The sequence below is a fragment of the Andrena cerasifolii genome, chromosome 16 (genome assembly GCF_050908995.1).
Source record: "Andrena cerasifolii isolate SP2316 chromosome 16, iyAndCera1_principal, whole genome shotgun sequence".
NCBI lineage: Eukaryota > Metazoa > Arthropoda > Insecta > Hymenoptera > Andrenidae > Andrena > Andrena cerasifolii.
Genome location: NC_135133.1, coordinates 816635 through 840771, shown reverse-complemented (window position 1 = coordinate 840771; position 24137 = coordinate 816635). Strand labels below are relative to the sequence as shown.

Genomic DNA, 24137 nt, shown 5'->3' with positions numbered 1-24137 from the left:
AGAAATGGCAAAGGCAAGTTATGTTGAATGTGTGTGTATTTTTCTGAAGTTTGTTTGATATGAACGGCGAAGGCGAAGCCCGGAAAAAACGAAACGACACCGCGTGGTCGAACGTGAAATGTAATCCTACAGCAGAATTTGTATACAAATTCTGCTGTAGTGAATCTCGTCTCAAGCGTCGAAATCCACCGAACTCAGCGAGGCGCGGCTTATTGGCGGCATCGCCTTTGCAGACACTAGCCACAGAAGCATCGTGTATGCTTACTTCATACCAAACAACTTTGTACGAAACGTGGCAATTGTCAGAACGCTAATTCATTTGGGTCCGAATATTTTTGGGATTCACTATATGTACGGGTAGAAGTAAAAACTGTAATTTTTATTGTATTGTTTCAGATGAAAAGAGAGCTGCGCAGGTTGCGCTACAAGCACGACCGTGGTCGTGGCGGTGACGGTTGTGGCGGTGGCAGAAGCCGTGGAGGATGGCGCCGGGGTGGCCACGGCGGTAGGCGTGGAGGAAACGGGGGAGGGGGGGGGATATAATGTTTATATTTCATACTAGAAATTAATAAAAAAAAAATCTGATCAGTGGCATGGGTTTTATTTAGAAAAAGTAATAAAAGGGTGGGTGGTGTTAATATCACTATAAATAATTCACTTTCAATAAAATCGTGGGGCACGATATTTCATAACAGGATATGAATCATTTACTTCAACTTCTGGTTGCACATGGTGCTCTACAATTTCATTAGTGAATTATTTAAAGTGATATTAACACCATCAAAATTGTAGTACAAGAAAAGAATTATTTTTTAGTTGTTAGTGCATTTTTAATAAAAGCGTTTATCATAAAAATTATTTTTTATATATTTTTTAATTTCTAGTTTTTAGTATTTGTCGATTTCTATTTCACAGCTTAGAATTTTTTAGAAATATCTTTTATTGCTGTATATAGTAAACGCTATAGTGCTAAAGTCAATAAAAAATAATCATTTTCTTGTACTGCAATTTCGATGGTGATATACTACGAACGGCTGCAAAGTTTTAGTATCATTTCTCGATAAATTTTGTATTTTCGGTAATCGCGGTGCGATTAACGTCCCGAACGTAGAAGCTTTTGTCTTTTTCGTAAAGAACGTGATAGTTGGAAGTGGGTTAGGATCCATTTCGGTTAGAATGGAAAATATCATATATACGGTTCATTCAATGCCAAGCGGATCACTTTGAACACTCAATGTCTGAGATTTAGTTCAAATTGAATCACAAATTGTGATTGTTTATGTTGTTTGTTTTGATAGAATGTAAAACTTCCACATTTGCTATCGTATCGTCATGAACGTTTCAATAACATACTCCTGAGATTTTCCAGATGAAAATAAATTTAAACACAGTATAAATCGGTTTATTTTTAGCATTTTTGAATTAGAATTTAGATTACATTTAGGGAACTGTACTCGTAGGTGACCGTGTACCAATAGTTGACACTTTTATTTTCGGTCACGAATAATAAGCTTTTGACTAATACTTTTTCAAAAAGCGTATTAGTCAAAAACATTTTTTTAATAAAAAGCTTATTATTTGTGACTAAAAATAAAAGTGTCAACTATTGGTACACTGTCAACAACGAGTACAGTTACCCTATATTTAATTACCAAGTACAGTTCTAGAAATAATCCGATTTATACCGTGCTTGAACTCATTAATCTGGACAGTCTCAGCAGTATGTTAATAAATACTGTAAACGTCACGTTTTACCATTTATTAATACATAATTCACCGCAAGCAACACTGTATGCCTCTCGAACCGAAATCAGAAGCTGCCGCCAAACAGCCCAAGTCTTCAGGCTCAAAGAGAGATCGCGCCGGTTCGGATAAACACGCTGCCGTAAGTTGTTTGAAGCATTCAAATCAAAGTCGAATAAACTACGGTTAAAGATCGAATAAAAAAATTATCTTTCGTCGTCGAACGAATTCAATTTGGTTCCGAACGGATAAACATAAAGTATCTTTTATTGGAGTTTCTCAAAATAATATCTTTGCCCATCTCTGTTCTTCAGCCGCTTCGTCGTGATTCATTCAAGCCTTCGTGACGACAAAATAGTAATAGGGGAAATGCGGCAACAACGCGATCCGACTCTCAATACGTCTCGGCAACTATGTCTTTCCTACATTTATCGGCTAGTTTGGACTTCCACCGGTTCTGATGGTACATGGCGCAAATATACCATCAACGCCGGTGACGGAGAATCCTTGAAGCTTCATTCTGTCAGTTTTCGAGTCATAAATTCATTATTATTTCAATGTATGGTGCTTATTAGCGTTCAAACGCACCAGACCCGTCTGCACGGATGTCTACTGGAGGCAACTATACCCGCAAAAACTTCCTTTTGGCCGATTCCAGGTTGTAAGTTGTAATATACGATTTGATTACTACACGCGTGTACGTACACGCTTAACTTAGCATGTGTGAGCGTATGCACACATTCAAGGCCCGGTGAGACGGCAGCCTTAAGGGGGTAGACACGGGTAATGCAGTGCGCTATATACCGACATAATCTGGCCCGAAACATGGGTTTAGTAGAATACGCTTTTCGTCCTTATATGAGCGAATTTTGGGCCCAGCGAGGTCTTATTCGAAAGAGGAAGGTTCAGTACAGCGCGCTCTGGTCATGGCTCGACGAGATTGTGTTGATATCTAATAATCTGAGTGTTCAAAGTAGTGCAAAAGTCGACAAAATACACCCGCATGAATCCAAGTATTTTTAGGTCACTAAAAGAGTTTTGTGACTCAAACGATGACCAGAGCGCGCTGCACCAAACCTTCCTCTTTCGAAGGAGACCTCACCCAGCTCAAAATCTGCTCATATAAGGACGAAAAGCGTATTCTCGTGTCTGCACTCCCAAATACGAATTCCGCCCTATTGGCGATAATACAGAACAAGTCACGTGACAAATTTAGTTCAGCTAGTGGATACGAGATGGCGCCTACTTGGGAGGACTGCTAACGTCGAATCATAGCAAAACTGAAGCGATAGCTGGATATACGAGCCACAATAAAGGCATGATGGAGTCAATGTATGCATTTTCGGACGATTGTAGATTAGGTTATATTCATTTTAGGCATACATTGACGTAGGAACAGCTGGGAATTGTACACATTTATTAAATTAACGCTTTTACCGTTACATATACATCACTTGAAATCGCTGTCGTATTTATGTCATAGTAATTCAGGCAGTTAGAACAACAACGGACTAACCTACTTCAAACAAAAATTTTTCCTATTGTACATCGATGGAATGCACACATATTGTATGTCCTCTTTTAGCGTTTTTCACAGGATCAATCATTCAATGATACTTTATAATTAAATAAATACTTTTTGCATTATTGTATTATTTATGTGTGCACTAGGCCATCGATATGATTAGTAAAGCCTATTGGAACACGTTATTGCTACTAACTCACTTTCGAAAAAAAATGTGGGTGAGTCCGTTGTTGCTCTCACTGCCTCAATTATATGACAAAATACCAGAGATGGACATTACTTTAGTGCGCAGACAATTTTCCCGGCGGAAAACAATTATTTATTGCGTTTAGTTAACTGAAAAATGGTGCCAATACATGCACTTGATTGTTCTTTTTCCCAAAAAAGCCAGTGGAAATATCATTTTCTAAATGTGACGTATACGTTACACTGGGCATGTACGGAGTATAATGTGGCTCAATAAATAAGGGATGTTATAAGTATAAATGAATAAAACACGAGTATATCTTTTCTAAACATTTCTAAACGATATACTCGTGTTTTATTCATTTATACTTATAACATCTCTTACAAATGAAAAAAATTAATTCAAAAAGGTTAATTCAATTATCGGCCATGAATAATTTTCTCGTATTTATTCGTACTTTCTCGACTAAATATATGATTCGCAACTAAAGTACGAATAAATACGAGAAAATTAATCATGGCCGACAGATATAAGGCTTTCGAATAAAAAAATGACGACTAAATATATAATTGTCTTGATTTATTAATTATAAAAATTATAATTTATAACATTTCCTTCTTCTCGTCCTCCTCTACCTCTTCTTCCTCCCCTACCTCCTCTTCCTCCACTCCCTCCTCTTCCTCGACTTCCTCCTCTTTCTCGACTTCCTCCTCTTCCTCCTCTCCCTCCTCGCCCTCCTCTTCCACCTCTTCCGCCTCCATAAATCTCTTTGCGGAGAGTTTTTTTCAGCTGGCTGTACTGTAATATGAACAATAAACATAAATCTTATGTTAATTACTGCAATAATGACTAGACGCTTTCACACTTTCATGAAAATGTAAGAAATGGTTATCTACATACCTTCTGCCTGTGCTCCACCGCCCTCTCCATCCACAGAGTGGTTGAGGATGGCGTCGGCGGACTCCGTCCTCGCGAGGACGGTGTCCGTTCCTTTCGCGGACTCCGTCGCGAGAACGGTGTCTGTTCCTTTCGCGGGCTCCGTCGCGAGGACGGAGTCCCCTCCTTGCGCGGACTCCGTTGTGGGGACCGCAGCTCCCAGGTGGGTGGACTCCGTCCTCGAGATGGAGTCCCTTCCTCTTCTACATTTTTAACAGTTCCTTTGTCAGACATCTAAAAACGAGTCGAAGAAACATTGAAATTATTGAATGTAAGAAAATGCAATAGAAGAATCAGAGTTGGGCAAAAAGTAAACTAATTACAAATTACGATTAAAATGTAATTGTGTAATCAATTATTTGTAATTTATAATTAGATTACATTTTACCCAATTCTGAGAAGAGTACACGATTATCAAGTTGGTACATTTGTGTACAATATAGGCTTCCTTTAGCCAAGATTTAGTGCAGGTGGAGAATCTTCAGATTTCTAAATACTGGAATTTCCAAGTTCGAAAGCTTCGAAATTCAAACATTTCCAATACTTGTAATTGTGAGGATATCAAGTTTCAAAATATCAGTATTTTGAAATGTCCAACATTTGTGGTTTTAAAATTTCCAATTTTTTCACTTCTAATATTTAGAAACTGTTTTCATCATTTGTCTTCATTTTCAACTAAAGGAAGCTTATATTGCACCCGAATGTATATACCTTTTCTAGACATTTTGCGGGTAAATTATAACATAACTTTCTTAGTCTACGTCAGAGATGGGCATTATCTAGATAAAAAATTATTTAAATAACGTGTCGAATAAAAGATACTTTATCTTTATGCGTTATTCGAATCTTCGAATAACACGGTTTACGTTTATTCGTTATTCACAGCTTTGAATAACACGATTTATCTTCATTCGAAACATCACGGATAAATAAATTTATTCGAAGTGAATTTATTCGACGGGTGAAAGATAATTTTTTTATTCGAAGTGAATTTAGTCGAAAGATAATTTCTGTCTTTGAGGATCTTTTATTCGAACTGTCGAATAAGATTTTCATCTTTGGCCGTAGTTTGTTCGACTTTTATTGGAAGACTTCGAATAACTTTTGACGCGCGATCTCGCCTCGAGCTGAGGTCCTCAGCCTGAGGACTTGAGCTATTCGGCGGCGGCTTTTGATTTTGATTCGAGCCTCGGCTGGAGAGCCATACAATCTTGCTTGCGGTGGATTATATTTATATTAATAGGATGTATGTAACACTTTCACATTTTCTATCGTATCGGCATGAACGTTTCAGTAACATAGGTACTGTTGAGATTTTTTAGATGGAACTGAATTTAAACACGATATAAATCGAATTATGTTTAGCATTATTACAGTAGAAATGTTACATTCATATTTAATTATTTATAGTTCTAGAAATAATCCAATTTATACCGTGTTTGAACTCTTTGCAATCGAATGGATCTCGCAAGTTTATTAACAATCCATAAATTCTAAAAGTCGGAAAACTCTTCGTCGGAAAAATTTCGAATACAATAAAAAAGCTAGGGTTTTGGAAGTTTGATGGACATTAATTTATTTATTGGTTAACTTTAGATAGATTGTGAAAAACTGACGATGTTTCTTACATTTGTTTACTAGAAAATGCAAATAAACGGGAACACAAAATCACAATATCTTTTGTAAAACAAAATTTGATTATTATTCTTGTAATTATTATCATAACAAATTTTATTCAGTTTAATATACCCAAATTACCCATGCTAACTGTATGCGGATTTTCGTAAATGTAAAATCGTACTATCGGTCTATTTATATTTTCGTGGAAACAAATGTAAAATACATCGTCATCTTTACATAATTTGTTTAATTTTAACTAATAAATCAGTTAATATCTGAAATATACTCCAAACCCTTGCTTCTTTTTGCGTTTTTTTTGCTTTAAATGTTTTAAATTTTGCAAGTGTACGAAGACTTTCGTGACTGACTGTATACTGTACGTATACCGTTACATTCAATTAAATTTGATGTGGCCAATTTTATAGTGTCCGTATTTCTGAAAACTTGTCCGTAAATAAGACCAATAGGACTACATCCACATTTTTTTTTCAAATTTTTCAGTAACGCCGTGCTACTATGAAATTGTAGTTGTTCAGAACAATTGCAAAATCAATGGTCAAAAATTTGTCTTCTTTAACTGAAATAATTTGTATTATGTAAGAGACGCGGCATCGCCGCGTGGTGATCACCGACGGGTCCGTACGACACGGCATTGTTGGACGTGCGGCATTGCGTTTTCGACGAAGTCGCGTGACAAAAGAACGCGGATCACGCGGTCGCGACCGAAAAGTCGAACAAACTGCGGACAAAGATGAAAACCTTATTCGACAGTTCGAATAAAAGATCCTCGAAGACAGAAATTATCTTTCGACTAAATTCACTTCGAATAAATTTATTTATCCGTGATGTTTCGAATGGAGATAAATCGTGTTATTCAAAGCTGCGAATAACGAATAAACGTAAAGTATCTTTTATTCGAGTATATCTAGATATTATTTTTGCCCATCTCTGGTTTATATGAGAATGAATACACGAATCTCTGAGCGTGAAGCTGCATATCGACATTGCGAGGCTGCCGCGCGAGGAACGCTTCGCGGAGTGGAGAGTCTGGAGACTACCTCGATCATGATCACTTTGCGTGGGAGGCGCGTGCGACAGTCTCGCGCTACCTCCAGCATGATATTTGCGTCGCCCGAGCCATGCGATTTTTGATCATGGGGCTGCGAGGCACCTTTGAGCACGTCGAAAAATCGACTGCTGATGCCTCGTAAAATAAACATGGTCGAGGTAGTCTCTAGACTGTCCACTCCGCGAGGTGTGTCATGCGAGGCAGCCTCGCAATGGCGATACGCAGCTTGAGAAACACGCGGACACTCAAACAATCACAGTTCACACAAAAAATTACAACAATACTATGACGGTAATGAAACTTCACCCGGACTTTGTCTAAATACAGTCTTGGGTTGGAAGTAAAATGTAGAAGTGTGTCAGTTAGTATGAAAATGGCGTCAGTCGAAAAAGAAAGAAATTGAACTTCACGTTTATTATAAGTAAAAATAAGTAAAATGTAAATGAAAACTTTGAATTTAGACCACTTTCATAATAACAGGCACGTATAGTGAAAAGGGCAGGCGTAGGAAGCGTGAAGGTACTTACGATCTTTTCCCGTCGACAGTTAGGCGTGCTTCTGACGATCGAGGCTTTGTTGGCCTCGAGGGCCAGCGTTGCCAGAAAACAATTGCTGTCGCGATTCACGCACACATTACCACCGCTCCTGTAGGTGATCCTACTACACAACTTGCGATTCTTTCCTGAAACCGCTGGGCTGGACCCAAACTGTCCTTCTCACTCACTCAATATTTTGTATTTCACTTGCACCAAGGACCGAGCGACACATCTCGGCCCGCGTAAAAGTTCAAATGCGCAAAGGTGATACGTCCAAAGTATATGCATCGGATAATCCAAAATTCTTTCTTGGGTACATTTCTGCAATTCAAAAGTATTCCCGGAAGTACATACACCAATCCTAATGGGAAAGAGAGGAATAGAACGCATATACCCGTCCTTTTCACACTATCTTTTGTTCTGCTTCTCAGCATCTGTAACTAATGCAGCGACAATGCTAGCTGATCAGTTTTCTGCCGCTTGCACTACGGTGAAGACGCAGAAAGCAATCGGAGTTTTATTTACTGCGCAGATATTGATACATATGGAATATTCATAATTTGTGAATTGTTCCATTCCTGCGTGGTTCGTTATCGTAGTGTGATAAGTGTGTGTGATCATTCCATAGCCATGGAATCAAATAAGGAAGCCGCAGATGCAAGAAATAAACGCTATTTGGAGGATGGTACAAAAAGGAAGCAGCCCAAGTTATTTGCAAAGCGTTTGTCGAAAAATAGAAAGTATCGAGAAAGGTAAGTTACGTGTTATGGTACAGATTAGTATGAAGTTACAGTTTGTGATGTAGTAGTTGCAGCACGGTATTTTGCTGTATATAATACAGTATTATTCATATTCTTCAAATACGTATACTATCTTTGACACTTTGACATGCCATTATTTTACCCCGCTTGCACCACTCGTTCCCATTCGTACGTTCATCATTGTATAATTAATTAATAATTCGATTTATACCGTGTTTGGATTCATTTTTATGTGAAAACTGTGAGCAGTACGTTCCTGAAACTTTCGAGCCGATGAGACGGAATGTAGAAATTTTAAATTTCGTTATATATGTTATACAAACTATATGCGTTTTGTTATTATAAAACGTTCAAACTACATATACGCGTTTCGTTAGATATGCTTCCTTTATAATGCAGTTGTGATGGATAAAAAATGTAATTCCGATTTTATTTCTGTGATGTAGAAGATAATGTTTAAAATTAGCAACAGTCATCGATGCTTAGCAATTCGATGTTGAGCATATGTAGTTACTTGTTGAATACGAAATATGTACACATTGCGTCTTCTTTTGTGGGTTTTTGACCGCAATATGTACGTTCATATGTGTACCTTTAGCGAAATTGTCTCATTGAAAAGCCCAGTCTTCAGGTGAAGTCAGACGGCGAGTCGGCTTCAGTATAAGCTATATATCAAAAGTGCTCAATTGTATCGCGAATTGTTAGTATTTTGAATAATGGATTGCAGAGGTACAAATCAAGTTCAAACATGAGTATTTTAATTTCCAACCAACAGAATTAAAATATAATCATAAAAATGATGGAATTTTTCAATAACTTTCGTTGGAAAAGCTCTAGATATCCAGGAACCTCGTCGAACCTGAAAAGTTGTGTGCTATTTGTTCTATTTGCCTTATAGAGAACATATTCAAATTGTCTCGCTCCGTCTTTCGTACGCTTGACACTCTGTCCTTTGCGTGCGCGATGGTCGCAAGCGCGTATCGTGGGCGCGAAACAGCTTCGCAAAATCTTGAAGCAGACCCGGGTCAAGTCTTTCTTGCGCCCTAGGCGAACTTGTCAAATTGCGCCCTTTATTATAATACATTTATTTGAGTTTATTGATGACCTTACTCTGAATTTTTATTCGTAGTTTAAAACAGTTGCAGTGCAATTTGTAATATTTTATTTTAAAGTATATTTTCAACAATACCAGCAATGAAAATACCATTATGCACCTCTTGTCGACTTTCCGCCCTAGGCAGTGGCCTAATTTTGCTTATAGGGGCAAGCCAAGCTTACAGGCAGAGATCAGTATGTACAAAGCCAAAGATTTTATTTACATATTTGTAACAACTATGCCAAATTTCCTAAATGAAAGGAAAGCCAATCTCGACGACCTTCGTACAATTGTATATATCAGCAACCAAGCAACAATTCATGCACAGTCGGAGCACATACATAATTGTACGAAGGACGTCGAAATTGGCCTTCCTTTCGTTTAGGAAATTTGACCTAGTTATTACAAATATGTACATAAAATCGAAAATATTAGAATTTCATTTTTCAAAAGTATAAATGATTTATTTAGTCTATGACGCGTTATATATGTACTTTCATTGGCTATGTACATACTGATCTCTGCCTGTAAGCTTGGCTTGTCCCTATAAGCAAAATTAGGCCAATGCCTAGGGCGGAAAGTCGACGAGAGGTGCATAATGGTATTTTCATTGCTGGTATTGTTGAAAATATACTTTAAAATAAAATATTACAAATTGCACTGCAACTGTTTTAAACTACGAATAAAAATTCAGAGTAAGGTCATCAATAAAATCAAATAAATGTATTATAATAAAGGGCGCAATTTGACAAGTTCGCCTAGGGCGCAAGAAAGACTTGAGCCGGGTCTGCGTCAAGATTTTGCGAAGCTGTTTCGTGCCCACGATACGCGCTTGCGACCATCGCGCACGCAAAGGACAGAGTGTCAAGCGTACGAAAGACGGAGCGAGACAAAACATGAACGCATCGTCTGTCTCGTACCGTCCTGGCTCGCTTTCAGTGCCTCTCGCTCGCTCTCGTTCCATCTCGCTCTCGCTTTCGCCGGACAAGAGTGAGACAAAAGTGGTTGGTATAGCGAAAAGTCGGTATTGTGTACACAAAATCGAGGCGCTAACGAGGAAATACTGTAATTGAAATAATTCTATCGCCAAAAAAGATGATGTTAGAAGCGAAAATGTGTAATTCATTCTAAATAATGTGGTTATAAATAATTTTTCTCTACAAAACACAGTTCATATTCGCTTTCTGCATTCTGAGAAACCCCTAGTTTTTTAATTAATATTTTAGCAGATTTCCTGTTTAGCGCTCATCTTTTATTTGACGATTTATTCCAATAAATTCTTATTCGAAAAAACTTTCATTCGTTTTTCTCGAATAACTTCATTTTATTCGTAACTTTTATCCACGCGAAATCGGGCACATTTTGGAGTAATATTTCCGATATGACTCAAATTTGAATATGTTGTAGTCTTTAGGGATGTATACACATATCTCGAAGGATTTTTGAAATTTTTTAGAAATGTAGATTTTACAGCTGTTTGAAGGTAAGTGCTACCTTTTTTTCAATAAATTATAACTATGGTAGTAGTAAACGGGTGGAGATGAGATTTATGGTGATTTGTAGAGAAGACATTGAAGTTTTAAGAAAAAATTATTTCTGTTTTAAAAAAATAAAATTTAGACCGTTTTTGTGCAATTATTATAAACGAATGCAGTTTTTTAACATCGGGCGCGATTTTAAAAATCTGAAAAAATCAGACTATAGATATATTCTTCCCCTTCATGGTCTAATTGTCAAAAATATGGACATTTTAAAATTGGCCCTGTAAAAATTATCGAAAGTTTACGCTGCGTCAAATCGCACCGGCTCGACTGGCTGAGCCGTGCGGTACTCGCAGCGGCCAAGCGGGTGTATTTGCTATTCTTATACAGTGTTCTCGAATATGGTAAGTATTTGAAAAAAATTGACGAAGGAAAACTTTTACTGTTTTTTATACACAACATAATACGGTAACTTAAATTTTGGTGGTCGTAATATTTTCCTTGAAACAAAGGTGACCCTTAGTTTTTCAAATAGAATGCTATATATTTGATTATCCAATATGAAAGCGACTGTCAAGACAAATTCAACCATATGATATACTATGACCTTCAAGGCTACACATGGTTAGGAATGAAATAAATATATCGAACTAGCTTTTTATCTAGTAGATTGAATATCTTCTTTCATTCCTAACCATGTGTAGTCTTGAAGGTCATAGTATATCATATGGTTGAATTTGTCTCGACAGTCGCTTTCATATTGGATAATCAAATATATAGCATTCCATTTAAAAAACTGAGAGTCACCTTCGTTTCAAGGAAAGTATTGCGAACACCCAAAATTGAGTTACCTTATTATGTTGTGTATAAAAACAATAAAAGTTTTCCTTCTTCAATTTTTTTCAAATACTTACCATATTCGAGGACACTGTATAAGAATAGCAGATATACCCGCTTGGCCGCTGCGAGTACCGCACGGTTCAGCCAATCGAGCCGGTGTGAGTTGACGCAGCGCTAATTTTCGGCAATTTTTACAGCGTCCATTTTAAAATACCCATATTTTTGACAATTAGACCACGAAGGGGAAGGATAGATCTATATTCTAATTATTTTTCAGATTTTTAAAATCGCGCCCGATGTTAAAAAACTGCATTTGTTTATAATAATTGCACAAAAATGAATCAAATTTTATTTTTTTAAAACGGAAATAATTTTTTCTTAAAACATCAATGTCTTCTCTACAAATCACCGTGAACCTCATCTCCATCCGTTTACTACTTCCATTGTTATAATTTATTGAAAAGAAGTTACCTTCAAACAGCTATAAAATCTACATTTTTCAACATTTTCAAAAATCCTTCGAGATATGTTTATACATCTCTAAAGACTACAGCATATTCAAATTTGAGCCACATCCAAAATATTACTCCAACAAGTGTCCGATTTCGCGTGGAATGTCCCCCCAATATTATTCGAAGCAGTATTTATTCGAAAAAATGTATTCGATATTTTATTCGAATAACACCCAACTCTGATTGTAAGCAATGGCAGTGACTTTCGATGAAAAACTCTCTCAAACTCTCGTCGATGATCCTGATGGCATCGGCTTTCCTTGTGCATTGTATGCCTTATGCATCCTCCTGGGACTCGCCTTCTAAGACGGCGAGTGATACCCAGTGTTGTTTTCAATATTCCCGCATTGGGCGCTATGACTTCCGTACACAATTATGAACAGTTCGAAGAACCACTTGCAGAAAATGTTTCTAACAATGGAGTGGTTCTGATTTCTGTTACCGGTACGGTCAAATAGGGTTTATTTGACAAAAGACACACGACACGCGTTTATCGGACCCTTAGTTTCTTCGTTATTTTACAACGTTCCATAAAGCGAAATACCACTCTGCACACCCTCATTGAATTTTATGAGATACAACGTTACAAATATGATAATGATTTGGGATATATGTAGTTCCGAATGGTCCCATTGGCCGATCAACACGAGGTTCGTGGGGAGGGATGGGGGAGGGGGGTGGATCCCAAATCTAAAGTTGTAGCTTCGGGCATTTATAATAGTCAATATTGGACGTCTACAGGCCGCTGTATGGAGATCCGTCCTGCCCCCCTTACCTCCGCGTGGCCCACAGATGGCTAAGTAAATGGCACGCGTATTTAGGTGAAATTCAAAGTCAATTTTCTCGAAAACGAAGCGTTTATCGCAATTTCGTCACTCTTGATTTTAATCTTATTGTTGCCAGTATTATCACCCCTTAGAGTATTGACCACAGGTAGAGAAACACCCTGTATATTACATCTGTTTCAACCATTTTGACCTACTTATGGTAAATCTGATTTATTTTAATATCAACGGGTCCTCAATTCTTTATAAGATCTCTAGCTCCGCGTCCCACTCGTCCGAGAATTAGAACAACAGGAGAAATCCTACATCATTGAAAAAAAAAACAAAGTTTAGACCATTTATGCTGTAATTGTTTTAAACAAATGCAGTTTTATACTAGCAAGGCACTATTTACACATTTGAAATATGTAAGGACACTTTAAAATTGGTCGCATGAAAATTAATTGGCTAAGCCGTGCGTGCTTCAATATTGAACTATCTATCTTAATCTTGCGTGGCCTTGAAAGTTATAGTATACCATATATGGTTGAATTGGTCTTGGCAGTCACTTTCATATCGGGTAATCAAACATGTAGCATTCCATTTAAAAAACTGCAGATCACCTTCGGTTCATGGAAAATATCGCGATCACCAAAAGCTGACATACCGTATTATGTTGGATATAAAAAATAGTAAAAGTTTTCCTGTTTCAGTTTTTTTCAAATACTTATCATTTGCGAGAACCCTATACATATAACAATATCAGGTATAGCCGCTTGGCCGCTTCTAGTACCGCACGGCTTAGCCAGTGCAGCCGGTATTGGGAGACACAGCGTCACATTCAATTAATTTTCATGCGACTAATTTGAAAGTGTCCGCGTTTCTGGAAACGTGTCCGTAAAGATCAGAAGTACGGCTATATTCTCATTTGTTTCAAATTTTTAAATAGTGCCCTGTTAGTATAAAATTGCATTTGTTTAAAACAATTGCAGAATAAATGGCAAAAATTGTTTTTTTTTATGTGACATAATTTTTATTAGATACTCTTACTTCTCCAGTGTAAACACCCAAAAGCTTATTCTTACCTTTCTCTTAGTTCAACAGTTATAATTTAATGAAAAAAGTCAATTTCCACAATTTTGAAAATTTTGAAAAATCCTTTGAAATACGTTTATACAGGGTGTCCCACTAAGGAGTGGACAGCGCGATATCTCTTAAAGTATTGTCGATAAAAATATAAAAAAAATAGGGAATTGCATGGTTCGAGGGGGCCCATTTATTAGCGCGAACGAATTTTGTTTCCGATTATTATTTTAAAAGATACGATGGTCAAGTTCGGTTTTTCAAATGGAACTATTTTTTTTGAAGACCTGAGTTGATAGTGCGTTCCAAGACAAATTCAATAAGCTTTAATGTATACACTTTATTTCCACTGGTTTTTAAGATATTGCGCTTGCAAATTTACTGATTTTCACTGCAAGAAACCCCTCTGTAATGGCAAAAACCGGGGGCGGTCTTACTGGCGCCACGGGTGGCACTGCCTGTTGAAATGGATACTTACCTGCCAAAGGTCTACGCCAGAAATGGCAGGCCCAAAGGCTGGACAATTCTTTTCTTTTCACACAATCTGCTCCCTATGGTTGAAATTTAGTCTAGCAACTTTCACTCCTCCTAACCTAACCAATCCAACTTGCATCCCTCCCAAAAGAACCGGCCATCGGAGCGTAGAAGCAAGTGCGAAATAAAAGTAACGATGCGCTTCTCGATACCGCAGATGTACCTACCTAAGTAGCATTTCTCACGGAAAAGAATTGTCCAGCCTTTGGGCCTGCCATTTCTGGCGTAGACCTTTGGCAGGTAAGTATCCATTTCAACAGGCAGTGCCACCCGTGGTGCCAGTAAGACCGTCCCCGGTTTTTGCCATTCCAGAGGGGTTTCTTGCAGTGAAAATCAGTAAATTTGCAAGCGCAATATCTTAAAAACCAGTGGAAATAAAGTGTATACATTAAAGCTTATTGAATTTGTCTTGGAACGCACTATCAACTCAGGTCTTCAAAAAAAATAGTTCCATTTGAAAAACCGAACTTGACCATCGTATCTTTTAAAATAATAATCGAAAACAAAATTCGTTCGCGCTAATAAATGGGCCCCCTCGAACCATGCAATTCCCTATTTTTTTATATTTTTATCGACAATACTTTAAGAGATATCGCGCTGTCCACTCCTTAGTGGGACACCCTGTATATCACTAAAGACTACAACATATCCAAATTTCACCAAAGTCTCAAATGGTATTCCGAAAAGTGTCCGATTTCGCATTGAATTACCCAGGATTGAAATGCGAAAAGTATTCTTTTTCACACGCGGTCAAGCGCACGCGTGCCTGCACACACACACACACAGCCGCGTATCGCAGCACAGCATGTCTGCTTGTGGCTGCCTCCGCTTGCGAGTAGCGGAGACGGTTGTGCAGATGTGTGCGTGTGAAAAGAAAACTGGCCAAAAGTGCATGTCCTTCGGTTTGCGTAGCGAGGGGATCACGTTGTCTAAGAAGAACATTTGTATCACGTCCTTCTTCGTATCGGGAAGATAAATTAGAATGATATTCACAGTAATGCAATAATAATATTGTAGGAAACGAGGTTTCCAAAGGTAATATTAGAAAGAATAATATTTATTAATATAAGTAAAAACAGTACAAGTCCCACCAAATGCTCTCTACACATACACACAACGTCTATCGTCTCGCAATCGTCTACAACCGTCTACAACCGTCTACAACCGTCTACAACCGTCTACAACCGTCTACAACCCTCTACAACCGTCTACAACCGTCTACAACCGTCTACAACCGTCTACCACCGTCTACCTTCCTCGCACCCTCAACGCACTCTCCCGCTCCCACTCTCTCTCTCTCTCACGCTCGTTGCCAAGTCGAACCTCTTCGAACGTCGTCAAACGATCTTTTGTTTTCCCGCGACCCAAACCGACAAACCGGCAACCCCGCCCATGGCCTGCTCTGTGTCACCGCCGTCGTTCCGGCCGCTCGGCGTACTTGCAACTCTAGCGTCCCTACAATATTTTCATGAATATAGCATCGTAACATTTGTGATATTTCCTAATGATAAATGACACCAAACACGGTATAATTTGAATAACACATATTTAGTGGTAATATGTTTCGGCCGCAGAGAAGTATAGCGAATGAAAAAGATGGGGACAATCGGCAGTCCTTTCTTCCACTCGCTCTCTTCTCCTACGTTCGAGGCTGTAGACAACCTTCTAAAAATATAGGAACTGCGGTAAAGTCTCGATTAGGGTTTAGAATTATGACTATGTATCTGTTAATAGTGTTAATTTCTATCACCTCTAGCGCCGATCGTGCCATACCCGATCCGAAATCGAAAATCGGTGAGAGACAACACCGATGCAAAACGAGGTTCGCGATAAAAATTATTTTATTTTTGGTTCTTTTTTTTATCAATTTTTTACCAACATATTTGTGACGATTTTTCCGATTAAAATGGCACCAAACACGATATGGTCTGGACAATTATATAAATAAAAATTATTCGTATCCACGATAAGTAAAAGTTGTCCGATTTACGTGGTGTTTGGTATCATTTTTTAATCAGGACATTCTAACAAACATGTTGGTAAAAGTTTCATGAAAATGGAACCAAAAATAAAATAGTTTGTTGTATCTTTTTGCGAACAAATATATAACTTTATTAGACTGCACATAACGAGTATATAAATTGTCAGGTACACACTCGCGTTTTAATTTTAAATTTTGATTGCGTTAGTATTATCTCATACGCACACGGGTATCTTACTTCGTTCCGAGGCTTTCGCTTACATCGAGACTTTACTGTACTATATCTTCTTTAACTATGCCTGTTTTTCTTTTCTTATGTATGTTTTTCTTATTTCTATGTATGTACCACGTGTTACTGATTATTGATCCTTTACATGCAGGCAACGATTGAAAACAGCAGCGTGCCTCACGGTAGGTCGGGGCACCGTGGCGGAAGCAGGTACGCATGCAGGAACCTCGTACGACGAATCGCTTGCAAGCACATCTGCTGCATATAATTTTATACATAAAGAAGACGTAGGAAATTTTCAAGACTTCCCAATTATCGAAGGAATTGTGGAACAAGTACATTTCGATACGGACGCGGAAGAAATTTTAAAAGAAATACATTTCAACGCGGACGAAGAGGAAATTGTACAAGAAATAAATTTGGACACAGACAAGGATGAGATACATTCCGTAAGAGACATCAACGAAGAAACGACTCAAGATGTTGGAAGCGATGCCGATTACTGGGTGGTAGAAAATGCAAAACCAGAACAGCCGGAAAATCCAATTTCAGAAGGAATAGACTTCGTTGATTTTCCGTATGTTTTCGAACAAATTAAAAATCTTGGGAAACATTCCACTATTGGCTGTGGCATCGAACATTTTGAAATAATTAGATGTCAACGGAATGGACTAGAAAATGTGTATTATGTAGAGTACAAAATGTGCAAATACACAGAGCACATATCCTGTCTTCGGAAGAGTGATGCCACTATGGATATCAACCGCGCCGCTGTTTCCGCAACAATGATGACGGGCGGCGGATATAATCAACTGGAGGACATACTGACTGCCGTGAACGTATCCTGTATGACGAAAAGGATCTACGAGAAATGTCAGAATGACCTAATCGATGCCCTCGAAGTGGCCGCACAACGCGAAATGCAAGATGCAGGAAAAGAGGAGAAAGAATTAGCTATATCAAGAGGCGACGTACATGCAGAATCCAATCTACCGTTTATCCCAGTTGTCGCGGATGGCAGCTGGATGAAAAGGTCCTACCGCGGAGGAGATTACAATTCTCTCTCTGGCGTAGGAGCCATCGTGGGATACCACACGAAGAAAGTGCTGTACATCAGCGTGAAGAATAAATTCTGCATGACTTGCCAAATAGCAGGTACGAAGAAGGATGAACCGCGCGAGCATCGTTGCTTCAAGAACTGGGGCCGCAATCAGAGTTCAACTGGCATGGAGAGTGTTGCTATTGTCGAAGGCTTCAATTGCAGCATAGATATGCACGGCCTAATATACAGTATATTAGTTGCTGATGGCGATAGCAGTGTGTACAAAAAGATATTGGACAGTGATCCATATAAAAACTACCTGGTGCAGGTACGAAAAATAGAATGCACCAATCACCTGCTACGCAATTTCAGTAAAAAAATAAACGAAATCGCAACAAAAGGCCGCGATAAAGACCTAAGAGCTGTCGTAAAGAATAATGCTCTCCGCTTGCGTACTGGTATAAAGAAAGCTGCAGAATACCGGTTGCAAGAAGAAATAACACTCGAGGAACGAGTAAGAAATTTGAAGGAAGACTTGAGGAATGTACCGAGTCACGTTTTCGGTGAACACAAGGAGTGTCAGAAGTTAGCATACTTCTGTAAGAAATACTCCGATCCAAACAGAGGACTACGTACCAAGGTTGAGAGAAGCTGGTATTTATCAGAGTATCGAAGAAGCGATGCAGCCACTTTTCCCTAAAGCTGACAGTTTGCTGCACGGTTTAAATAACAATGCTGTTGAAAGTTTTAATAATATCATTGCCAAATTCATCGGAGGCAAAAGGATAAACTTTGGACGAGAGGGCTCGTATCAGGGCAGAGTCTCCGCTGCAGTCGTCCAATATAATACAAAAGAGGCGTTTAGCAGATTGAGTACGGCAATGGATAAAGAGCCGTCAACTATGGTAAGAAAGCTGGAAGGACGTCGGAAGCGTGCAGCAGAAAAAGCAAGGGAATATAAAAAAGAAGCGAAAGCATCCTCCTTCCGAAATAAAAAACAATCGTGCGACCAGGATTACGGCCCTAACGCAGAAAAACCAGATATGGAAGAGACAGTATACTCTTCCGAATGTAAAAGGCACGCGGCTGTACTCCATGACTGGTAAAGAATGCGATGCGAGATCGAAGAGGAAACTCGCAATCAGGCGAATAGTGAAAAGTGGATTAGTTATAGAAAAAAAATACTAACTGCATCCAATTTCGGCAAGGTATGCCGATTACGAAACACTACACCACGGGCAAATACTGTGAAGAGTATAATGTACCCGCAACTTCCAAATTTGTCTGCTCTCCAATACGGAAGGGAAAACGAGGCAAACGCCTTGAGACAAATGGAAGAAGAATTAGGAATCCATATTCTACCATGTGGCCTCTTCATCGATGACACTGTGCCTCACTTAGATGCAACTCCTGACGGCCTCGTGGACCATGATAAAATCGTCGAAGTAAAGTGTCCTGAATCGGCCAAGGATTTAACACCTGCTGAAGCAATAAAGCAACTTGGTAATATACGGCGTATTTTCAAGGGTAATGAAATGAATCAAAATCATCATTACTATTATCAAGTGCAAGGACAATTGCACATAACGAAAAGGCAACGGGCCTATTTTTGTTTATGGACGCCGAAAGGAATGAAGGTTACAACAGTAACGAGAGATGATCGATTCTGGGCAACAGAGATGGAAGACAAACTGAGCAAGTTTTATGAGGACTGCATGTTGCCAGAAATTATAGATAGCAGATACAATTGACAACAGCCGATTAGAGAACCTCCGTACACACAAAAAGGAGGAGCAGCTACGAGTACACAAGAAAGTACATAAAACGATGGATGAAAACATCGCGATAGCACCGGCGAGTGCATCCAGCGCATATGAAGAGCTGTGAAATAAGCAATTGCAATTCAAAGTGACTATTGCACCGGCGAGTGCATCCAGCGCATATGAAGAGCTGTGAAATAAGCAATTGCAATTCAAAGTGACTATTGCACCGGCGAGTGCATCCAGCGCATATGAAGAGCTGTGAAATAAGCAATTGCAATCCAAAGTCACTAATGCACCGGCGAGTGCATCCAGCGCATATGAAGAGCTGTGAAATAAGCAATTGCAATTCAAAGTGACTATTGCACCGGCGAGTGCATCCCGCGAATATGAAGAGCTGTCGAATAAGTAATGTTCCAAAATGTAAGGAAGAAAGTATGTAGAAGATACATATGGAGAGTGAATAGAACCGTCTATAACGGGGGTGGTGGTGGGCCTTTTCACACTCTTCTAATAATAAATACCTATAGCTATTCTTTCATATCAAGTGGAAATGACATGTATAAAAGCGTAAGTATGACATATACTTTTGTTATGCAAATAATTGGATTAATTGGAAATCATCATGAATGTTTCTCTCATATATGAATTTGTTTTAGATATTTCCACCAACCAATATCAACATTGAAAATCATGCTGTATGAAGCGAGGAAAGGAAGGCTGTCTTCTCCGCAAGCATAAAGATAAGTAAATAACATACATACATATACATTTTTACTGCATTCAGATTACAACTCGTTCTAACTTTTTATCACAGGTTCTATGACAACTAACTGGAATCGAAAAGGGTCAGTGCCATTCCACGAAAATATTTATGAGAAATAGGACACAATAATAAGGGTTTCTTCAGTAAATGTGAGTATCAGTTTTTACATTCAAGTGGTATAAATACAAAAATTATTTTTATTAAATTTATTTCTTTTTGCAGATCAAACCAGGGTGTACATATGTACACTGGGCTGAGGAATATCGTTGCAACTACCACAAATGCAGGGTGGAAGAGGTACCCCTTCCATGACGCCGATCGGGCTAGAGAAAAGGTGCTGCAGCAGATTTTCTGTCAGCTGGTGGAGCATAGTTTCTGTCCTTGAAGTGACAGAAAATATAACCTATATGCTTTACCCGATTTCCTAAAGATACTGTTGTGGCGTAATGATAATGTTTCGAAAGGATGATGAAAAGTTCACAAAAGTAGCGTAATAGAACGAAATAGCCGCTAAACATTTATTGTCATATAGCATATACATAGGTTATATTTCCTGTCACTTCGAGGAGGGACCACATAATAATCACGCGTTGGATTCAACGCCAAACACAATTTTATATATGTTTGTTCATAACTGCTTTCTGCATAGGATGTGTATTTCATGTTCTGTTTCAGTATTTTGCTAATTAAAAAATGTCTATCCTAACAAACTTCATTTTCTGGGGACATGCCCTCGTGTATTTTTCCTTTTCACTTATAATTCCTTACTGCCATCGTAAAATATTCTAGCATAAGCACATTTCAAGTAAATGTACAATGAATTTTCTACGTTTGCAGTACCAGCAGACTTTCTGTTTAAATTTTTACAAGTTCAACGGAACTGCTGACAATTTCTTTCCACATTCAAAATAAAATATGGAAATAGCAAACAGCTCCCTCTCGCGTGCACAGGCAGCCGCGTGTCTATGGGTATTACCATTTCTGTGCACAAAAAACCTGCTGTAATACCGACCTGCCAAATCGGCCAGGTCACGTGACGTGTCTACCCCCTTAATCGAGTTACAATCGGTGACTATGGTACACGGAATCCCTTGGAGGTAGATACGGAATCTTTCCAGCGCGTAGACTATCGCCATTAGTTCTAGTTCGTAACTATGATACCGACTTTCCGTATCAGTGGTCCGGCGGCTAAAATACAATATTGGATGCAAGCGGTTATCGTTTTGTTTTTGTAGAAGTATGGCACCATAGCCGTAAGAGCTTGCGTCGGTATGTAGTTCCGTGTACGCGTGCGGAGAGTACAGGGCCAATACCGGTGTGTCGACTAGTTTAGTTTTTAAAGTCTCGAATGATTCGAGTTCCCTCTCACCAAATTTGAAATAGCTGTCTGCACGAACCAGCTGATACAAAGGCCGCGCGATCATCGCAAAGTTTTGGACAAACTTGCGAAAGTAACTCGCTAGGCCCAGAAAACGTTGTACTTGCTTAGTGGTTCTTGGAACGGGGAAATTTGCACTAGCATCGGTGTTGGCTCTGTTTAGTTTAATCCCTTGTTCGCTTATTAAGTAACCTAAGTATTCCACTTCTCGTCTAAAAAATAAGCATATGTCGATCCTTAACTCTAATCTAAACCGGTTTAGTATGTCTAGTACCTCTTCTAATATCAACAAGTTTTCTTCAAGTGTTACGGTGGGGATTAAAATGTCGTCTAAGTAAAGCAATATTTTATCAGCTTCGAGTAATTCTCTGAATACTAGATTGACATATCTTTGAAAAACCGCTGGCGCATTGGCCTGACCAAATGGCATTTTTAAATACTCATATTGCTCATCCGGGGTAACGAACGAAGTATACTTTATTGTGTCTTCGTCCATTTCTACGTTGTAAAAACCGTCTTTGAGATCGAGTGTAGTGAACCACGACTTCCCGTTTAATCGTTCTACATGATCTTCAATGATCGGTAAGGGGTACCGATCCTTGACGGTTTGTTTGTTCAAAATCCGAAATTCGATGCATAGCCGTTTTTTACCGTTCTTTTTTGTCGTAAGGACAATTCGGCTACTATAGTCAGAATTACTGGGACGTATAATGCCGCGTTTGCACAAGTCACAAATAATTTCGGTGACAGCTTTTTGCTCCGCCCACGACAATCGTCGGGGTGAATGATAAAACGGTGTTTTACTCGTTAAGTTGAGCTTCATTTTATAATCAATTTTCTCCGGTACTCTATCGTTTGTGACGTGCGTTTCTAATAACTCAAGAAGAGTGCCGCGTGTCTCTAAGGGTATGTCTTCCCCTAAATTGGGACGGACATTGGCTAACTTGTCGTCGTCTTCTATTAATTATATGCTCAAAATTTCGTTTTCCGAATCGTCGAAGTACATTTTTAAATTCGTTCCCAGTTCTACTTTCAACCCGGGCTTTTTGAGAAAGTCTCGTCCTAAGACAGCTGAGTAAGTTACTGTTGTATTAGGAACTACCGCGAACTCCACCTCAAAAATTCTTTCAGGTAACAAATGGATTCTGACTTTCGCGTTAACATACCCGATAATCCGTAAGGGTGACTGATTAATCCCTCCATAGGAGTTCTAAACATTATTCTTGCTTAAACGGTATTGACTAAAATAACTGTAAAATGTGCTTTCAGTTATGAAACTAATCTTACTTCCCGAATCTACTAATGCTTCGGTATAATACTCGCGTTGCGATTCTTCTGCGACGAAAACACAATAGTCCTGGGTTGGTTCCAGGAGTAGGGACGATGCGCTCCTTCGTCCCTGGTCCTCGATGTCGCCTCCTTGGTCGTCGGGGTCTGTATCGTCGACGAGTGTGGTGGTGCCCTCCGCCGTGGATGTTGCTGACGCTCCTGATTGTGGGGTCCCTGCCGCACTGGAGGAGTAACTCCTTGACGTGTGCCCTGTTTGCTCAGAGTTAAAGCCAGCACCCCTACTCCTCATAGGTTTTGAACAATCCCGTGATAAATGCCCCATTTGGTTACAGTTGTAACATTTAACACCCCACTTAGGCGAAGCACTACTGGTGGAAGCGGGCTCTGTCGCAGGGTGCCTCTCGTTCCCTCATCCAGTCTTCAGCTCTTCGCGGTGAGCCTGGTTATTTGGTGCCGTTTTCTGTCGTGGGCCATCGCTTTCTTTGTTAAGCTTGATCCGGTCTGAGCGATGCCGGAACAGCCGCTCCTGGTTTAATAAATCGTGGAGAAGGTCGTCTTTGTCTTGCTGGTCTCGTGCCGAAACTGACGCGCACATGTCTTTGGACCATAGTCCCACCACCACCTGTTCACGGATGTCCTGAAAGTCCAGCCTCATCTTTTGACACAGTTTGACCTTCTCATGATAGTACGATGTCATGGATTCGTCACGTTGTTGTGTACGGCCAGTCATCTTCTTCCAACATTCGGTCATGCTTTCCTGTACAAAGAATGTGTTTTCGAATAATGCCTGGAACTTCCGCCATGTTTGCGCTTCCTCTGATCTCGTGGAATACCAATGGTACGCCCCCTTCTTTAGGTGGGACCGCGCTGTCTCCCGGGCAAAATTATCTGGCCATCGGTGAAGGGTCTGCATCCCCTTCAACTTCTTCAGCCACTCCCTGGCCTCGATGCCTCCGCCTTCTCCGTCAAAGTCCTGGATAGTTCTGGACAGATCTGGCATTATG

General features: G+C 39.2%; 3 protein-coding genes and 1 long non-coding RNA gene across 5 annotated transcripts in view; 3 read left to right on the top strand and 1 right to left on the bottom strand.

The window, feature by feature from the left end:
- Positions 1–2881, bottom strand: part of LOC143377900 (uncharacterized) — a 250616-nt gene extending 247735 nt beyond the window's left edge. Inside the window, exon 1 of the long non-coding RNA XR_013087434.1 lies at positions 2332–2881. This is a non-coding gene — a long non-coding RNA (uncharacterized LOC143377900). The remainder of the gene's footprint in view (positions 1–2331) is intronic.
- The window catches only part of LOC143377876 (uncharacterized), a 475856-nt gene that overhangs the window by 298862 nt on the left and 152857 nt on the right, over positions 1–24137 (top strand). The gene's annotated exons all lie outside the window — the stretch shown is intronic.
- Positions 8077–18639, top strand: LOC143377909 (uncharacterized). The gene is made up of 2 exons (XM_076829718.1): positions 8077–8368; positions 17049–18639. Exons 1-2 carry the CDS (start codon positions 8247–8249, stop codon positions 18637–18639), a joined length of 1713 nt encoding a protein of 570 aa, XP_076685833.1. The 5' UTR covers positions 8077–8246.
- LOC143377891 (uncharacterized) overlaps positions 18771–24137 on the top strand; it is a 168766-nt gene continuing 163399 nt past the window's right edge. For both annotated transcript variants that reach the window (XM_076829696.1, XM_076829697.1), the window contains exons 1-2: positions 18771–20614; positions 20688–21008. In XM_076829696.1, the coding sequence (XP_076685811.1) occupies positions 19049–19690 (642 nt within the window). In that variant the 5' untranslated portion in view covers positions 18771–19048 and the 3' untranslated portion in view covers positions 19691–20614; positions 20688–21008. The remainder of the gene's footprint in view (positions 20615–20687; positions 21009–24137) is intronic.